The following is a 5,624-nucleotide window of genomic DNA, read 5'->3' as shown; positions in this document are numbered from 1 at the left end:
CAGAGTGCTTGGCAAAATCCCGAGAACGTTATATAATCACCAGGACTATCTCCTTTAAGAAAGGCAAATGCATTTTCCTCTGTAAGAGAAGCTACACAGAGCAAGTACTGAAAAGGAAATATTAGATTGTTAGAATGGTCTTAGAACAAGAAATGCACATCAAAGATAAAAATAAGAAATAAAAACAGGGCCATAAGTAAAAAAACATAAGAATGTTTTTAGAAGCCTAACCATCCCAAGAAAATAAACAAATATATTGCTATGATGATACTCTCGAAATTGACAGCCAACTTGATGGAATATCATAATTGACATTTAAAAACAAACAAAATAAATAATAATTTCAAACTAGCAAGAATAGTTCACCTTGACCATCCCAAGCAGAGCTTCATTCCAACTTGTTTTGAGGGGCTTCTGATACTTATCAGGATTACGAAGCCATATGAAATCAACTCCACATATATTTCCACGGTGATTGCGATGGCTGACCCACTGCAATAATGAAAACAAGAAACATATTTGACAAAAAGTTTAGCATTCGGCATATTCTGATAAGGAGCCTAAACAATTATCCATTAGAAGACGAAGATTATTACTCTGTGTGCATCTGCATCACTGTCAGTGTACTGATGAGCAGTATCATATGATGATACAAACCCCTGCGACCTAAGAAACTTGTAGACGTGTCCTCGTTTACTTCCATTCCAATCGCTGCAAAGGAGATAAATTAGGAATACTTTCACTGAAATTGCAAAGATGTTTGTTACTAGAAACGTACCCGCAAAGTATGATAGGCGTAGGATTGAGTCTGTTTTCTTTCTGATAGGAATCTACGCACTGAAGAATTTTGTATACCTTGTAACAGAAAGAAGGAAGGAATCTTCAATAGGAATGTGAATGGATCATGTAATGAGAAAATAAATTAATCAAGTAGATATCTACCTGGTGCAAGCGAAAAATACAAAGGCTGTAGTTATGAGGAAATATCAAATGAGTATTTACAATAAGCACTTGTTGCTGAATGCTCCCATTTCGACTCTGCCAAAACGGAAGCACTGATTCAACATGCAACAGCTGAGCAACCCGATCTCCAAAATCATTAAATAGTAACTCTCTGTAGTTTAGAACCCTAAAATAATCCCTATGTACAGCAGTGAGAAGTCCTGTAATCAAGAAAACATAAATTTCAAAAAGCAATAGTGTAGTAAAAAAAAGTCCTCACAAACTAATAGAATCTGATGGTAAATGAAAAAAGTTTTTTGCAGGTGGTACTAACTTTTCAAAATGTCTACTTGAATAATACGACATTATACCTTCCACTTATTTTCTTTTTTTTTCTTTTTGTTTGGGTTATGAAAGAGGTAAAGTATCTTCATGTAATGAGATTATATAGTACAATAATTTCTCTATTATAAGATTCTGCACTCCATTTCGTTATGTTTCTCTCTTTGAAAATGTACAAGGCATCAAATTCTAAACCCTCACATCACTAGCAGCCAAAGAAAGAGAATAACTAAAAGTATGATCAGTTACAAAATCCAAAAGGGAACACCTAGAATAATGCCAACGTTGAAGAAACCACGAGAAGTTTGGTGAAGAACAAGTGTTGAAAGCGCAGGAGTCTGTTTGGGTGATGCGCGGTCGACCGCGGCGCAAGGCCGGTCGACCGCGATCGTGCACGGATCCAGGATTTGTGCCTGGACTTGACGCGGCTGGATCACGGTCGACCGCGAGCTTTGGGCGGTCGACCGCCAATCGGGTCAGGGCCCAGTTTGAGTTTCCTGTTCAGTTTGGGTTTGATGTTTGCCATAAATACCAACATACGAATTAGGGTTTCTTGGGCTTGGATTGGAGATTGGTTTGGGGATATTGGAGCGCAGAAAAAGAGGGTTTTTCTGAGCAATTGTTTGAGGGTTTATTTGGAGAGATTAAGAGATTTGTTGGTGAGATTAGTTTGTTCCTTCGAGTGATTTGTAATCTCAGTTTGTACTCTTCTTCTCTATTAGTCAAAACCCAATCCCCTTCTTGCCCCGTGGACGTAGGCAATTTGCCGAACCACGTAAAACTATTGTGTTTGGATTTGTGCCGTTGTTTTGATTTGTTTGGCCTTTATCTCGACGTTTGTTTGATTTGGTTCTCGAAGCATGCCCGTTTGGTTGTCCCGCTTCCGCGCCGCGCACAACAAACGTAATACATCAGTTACTAAATAAAATTAAAACTAAGAAAAGACTGAAAGAAGGAATGAGAACCTCCAATAAAAATAATAACAATAATAAACAAACTACAAAAAACAAAATTCATAGAGCAACCCAAGGAGATCGTCATTTAACATCAAAACACAAATTTTGATTTCAACACAACAAAATAAACAATGATAATCCTCAGAAAACAACATACCATCGCCTCGATTGTTTGTTCGGGCAAGCTTCAAACTAATATACCCTGCGTCTCCAAGCCTTTTCTCATACATATCTACAAATTCCTCATTTCCCAACCACACCTCCTATATTCAAACCAAAGATCAAACTTTTGCACAAACCCAATATTAGATCTTAAAATCACTACATAGGTCAGATGAAATTGATCCAAACCTGAAGGCAAATGATCGAGGATCGATCATCGAGCAATCGATCAATAATGCTCTGGTTCCTGCTAAACCAATAAGCCCTATATTGGCTCTCTCTGCAGCTCTGGTCCTATAAACCACGACCAAAAAAAAACAAACAAAAACAAAACAAAACAAAAAACAAAACAAAAACAAAAAGAATCCAAATCAAAATCTTCACATAAATAAAATAATAATAAATACCCATCATCTGTCTTCATCCTCTCTACCTCCTTATCGAGTCTTTTATATATTGGGGCCAAAATGTTGAAGGTGGTGCAAGAAACGCAAGGATCCGCCATGGCCGAGAGCCCTAATGACCTCTTCGAGGCCCGGACCTTGCTCTTCTTCTTCTTCATCATCATCAGCGACTGATCTTGTAAAGTGACGAGATCTTTCTGCCCATTTTAAGAAAAATTTTAGGGTTTTTTGAATCAGATTGTAGCCCACAAAATAGACAAAATAAGAAGAGAATAATGATTACCATTACAAACAAAAGAGGAGCGAATCAAATTTGGCAGCAGCAAGAGCTTCTTAAAAATAAAAATCTAATTTCTATTGTTGGGACTTTTGTTGGATTTTGGCGTGGATTGCAATCTTGGGATTAATTTTTCAATATCTGGCGATTTTTGTCCCTAGTTTTCTGTTTAATAGGAGAGGATTTTATAGAGGACAGGGAAATGATCAGGATTACCGCCAGGTGCCAATTTCGGAAAATCCTTTTCTTGTTATTTTTCTCTCTCCTTTGTTTTCGTGCTTTTCATCAGAATAGTTTATAGTTTATTCATTACCATTGTTTATTGGCTGGCCGTATGCCAACAAAGAGTTATTCCTGAAGCTATCCTTGAATGAAGTATTGGGCAAATATTCTAATTTTAAAAGAAAATTTGGTAAATTGCTTATAATATAAAAGAATATATGAGATAGAAGTTCACTTTTCCAAATGAGAAAAACATGTCTTATACAATATATTTTGATAAAAATGATAATCTAAGAAGAGCAATTTGCCAATTATCAAATTGATAAAAAATATACTTGTCCACATTTGTAGTTTTATCGAAGCTCGAAAAGTCATATGATGATTTTATGCGGCTTCATTTTGTAAGTTTAGCTTCGTTTTCAAACTTCAACTTGAAGCAAACTGAGAACGCTTGAACTCTGGCGCCTCATTTAGTATACGAGAATGGTAGGAATAGAATATTCATTCTCATTTTTTATTTATGTTTTATCAAACACAACATACTTTTAAAAGCTAAAATGCTCATTCTCATTCTCATTCCCGCATTATCGTAAGAATGGGCGTTTCCATTGAATTAGCGAAGAATGATCATTCTAGCTTAAAATGAGAAGCAAAATGATGAAACAAATTCTTAATATACCCTTTTTAAATGATATAAAAAAGATAGCTGATATCTCAAAATCATGATATATATCAAAATCAAGATATGCAATTTTCCTCCAGCTTGTTTTCGACTCTATCCTATTTCTCTTTGGAATGCTAATGTAATACTTGGAGTAACATTCTAAAGTGCTATTTTTTCATGATTTAAGAAGGTTCTCTCTCTTCAAAGAGTATGTTATCTTTCTTTTAAAAATCCAAAGTCTCTCTCCTCGAGGAGTACTAGTCGTGAACACCGTACAAAACACAACATATCATTTTTTTTCGCAACAGAAACCTTGATTTTTTTTAATACTACAGTAAATGTTTTTTAAATTTTTGGGTCGCTAGAGTTTCGCCGCTGCTACAGATTTTTCAAAAAATGCTACAGCATTCCCTTGTGCTACAGTGATATTTTTCAAAATTACTACAATGTCCAATTTCATATTTGCCACAGTAAATGCTACTGTAATATTTTGTTGTAACATTAATAGTGAATCTTGGGTTCTCTCGTAGAGGAGTAGATTTTATCTTTCTTTAAAAAATTCCAATTCATCTCGACCATCTTCTCAAGGCGAGTACAAATTTCCAGCAGACAGTGCTTTTAAGAAAGACATGACCGGATCACTTTTTGGACCAATCCACTCCACAAATGATCCTCTAAAATTATTATTATTATTTTTGGGTTAATGAACCCATTTAGCGTTGAACGATTATGAAAAAACATCTCTTAATTTAAATATGGGATCAGTGGAGGGGACACCTCATATGTCCCCTCCAATGGTCCCATATTTTAGATCATTAAGATATTTTTCTTATGTATTAGAAAATCCCCCTTAGATATAGAGATTATCACAAATTATTTTTAAACTTTCAAAATTTATTAGAAAACCCCCTCTAAACTTGGAGTTTTTATCAGAGAATTCCTCTAATTTAGCGAGTTTTTTAACAAAACCTTAAAGTTAAAGAGTGTTTTCTGATAATCCCTAAATTTAAGGGGATTTTTCTAATAATCATCTGAAGTTAACGGATGTTTTATGATAGTTAGTTTTTTGTCATGTGTACATATTACACCTCCAGGAAATCTGCAAATGTTAAAAAGATTTACGCTGTAGATAATCTTGAATATTTATATTATAATAAAGTGAATGCTGTTAAGGGCATAACTTCTGTGAAATATAAATTATTTTTATAAAACTATTTTTTACAAATGAAATTATTTAGTCATTATTATTAAAATATTTCTTTTTAAATTGAATGTTTTGATATAAGGTATTCTTAGAAAAATAATTTCATTCTCAATTATGAACAAATGATATTAAACATAAGACTGGGAATGAAATGGAAACGAAATTGTCATTCCCATTTCATTCTATACTCACACCCAAACATAAGAATATGAATGAACATTATATTCTCACATTTATTTCATTTCAGTCCTCCATCCATTCCATTCACATTTTGACTTCATTCTCACATGCCAAACAAAGTGTGTAAGGACTTTGATGTCTAATGATTGAGGAAGGTATTTTCAATTACGTCAAAGTACGTGGTTCATTTAACTGAAATAAAATTACTAATTGTTATTTCAGTAGTATATATAAGTTTGCTTTAAGTTTTGTCGGCAAACAAGACCTAATG

At 34.2% G+C, this 5,624-nt stretch overlaps 1 protein-coding gene across 2 annotated transcripts in view; it reads right to left on the bottom strand.

The window, feature by feature from the left end:
* The window catches only part of LOC109822209 (uncharacterized calcium-binding protein At1g02270-like), a 4,211-nt gene extending 892 nt beyond the window's left edge, over positions 1–3,319 (bottom strand). The window contains exons 1-9 of one of the 2 annotated variants that reach the window (XM_020388379.1): positions 3,090–3,319; positions 2,836–3,003; positions 2,592–2,696; positions 2,398–2,503; positions 943–1,163; positions 779–855; positions 597–711; positions 367–492; positions 1–107 (exon numbers count right to left, since the gene is read on the bottom strand). In XM_020388379.1, coding sequence (XP_020243968.1) covers positions 1–107; positions 367–492; positions 597–711; positions 779–855; positions 943–1,163; positions 2,398–2,503; positions 2,592–2,696; positions 2,836–3,003; positions 3,090–3,092 — 1,028 coding nt within the window. In that variant the 5' untranslated portion in view covers positions 3,093–3,319. The remainder of the gene's footprint in view (positions 108–366; positions 493–596; positions 712–778; positions 856–942; positions 1,164–2,397; positions 2,504–2,591; positions 2,697–2,835; positions 3,004–3,089) is intronic. The other variant, XM_020388378.1, reaches the window with a different exon arrangement.

Source organism: Asparagus officinalis, chromosome 8 (assembly GCF_001876935.1).
Source record: "Asparagus officinalis chromosome 8, Aspof.V1, whole genome shotgun sequence".
Taxonomy (NCBI): domain Eukaryota; kingdom Viridiplantae; phylum Streptophyta; class Magnoliopsida; order Asparagales; family Asparagaceae; genus Asparagus; species Asparagus officinalis.
The sequence above is the reverse complement of the archived record's forward strand: the minus strand, read 5'-3'. Positions and strand labels throughout refer to the sequence as shown.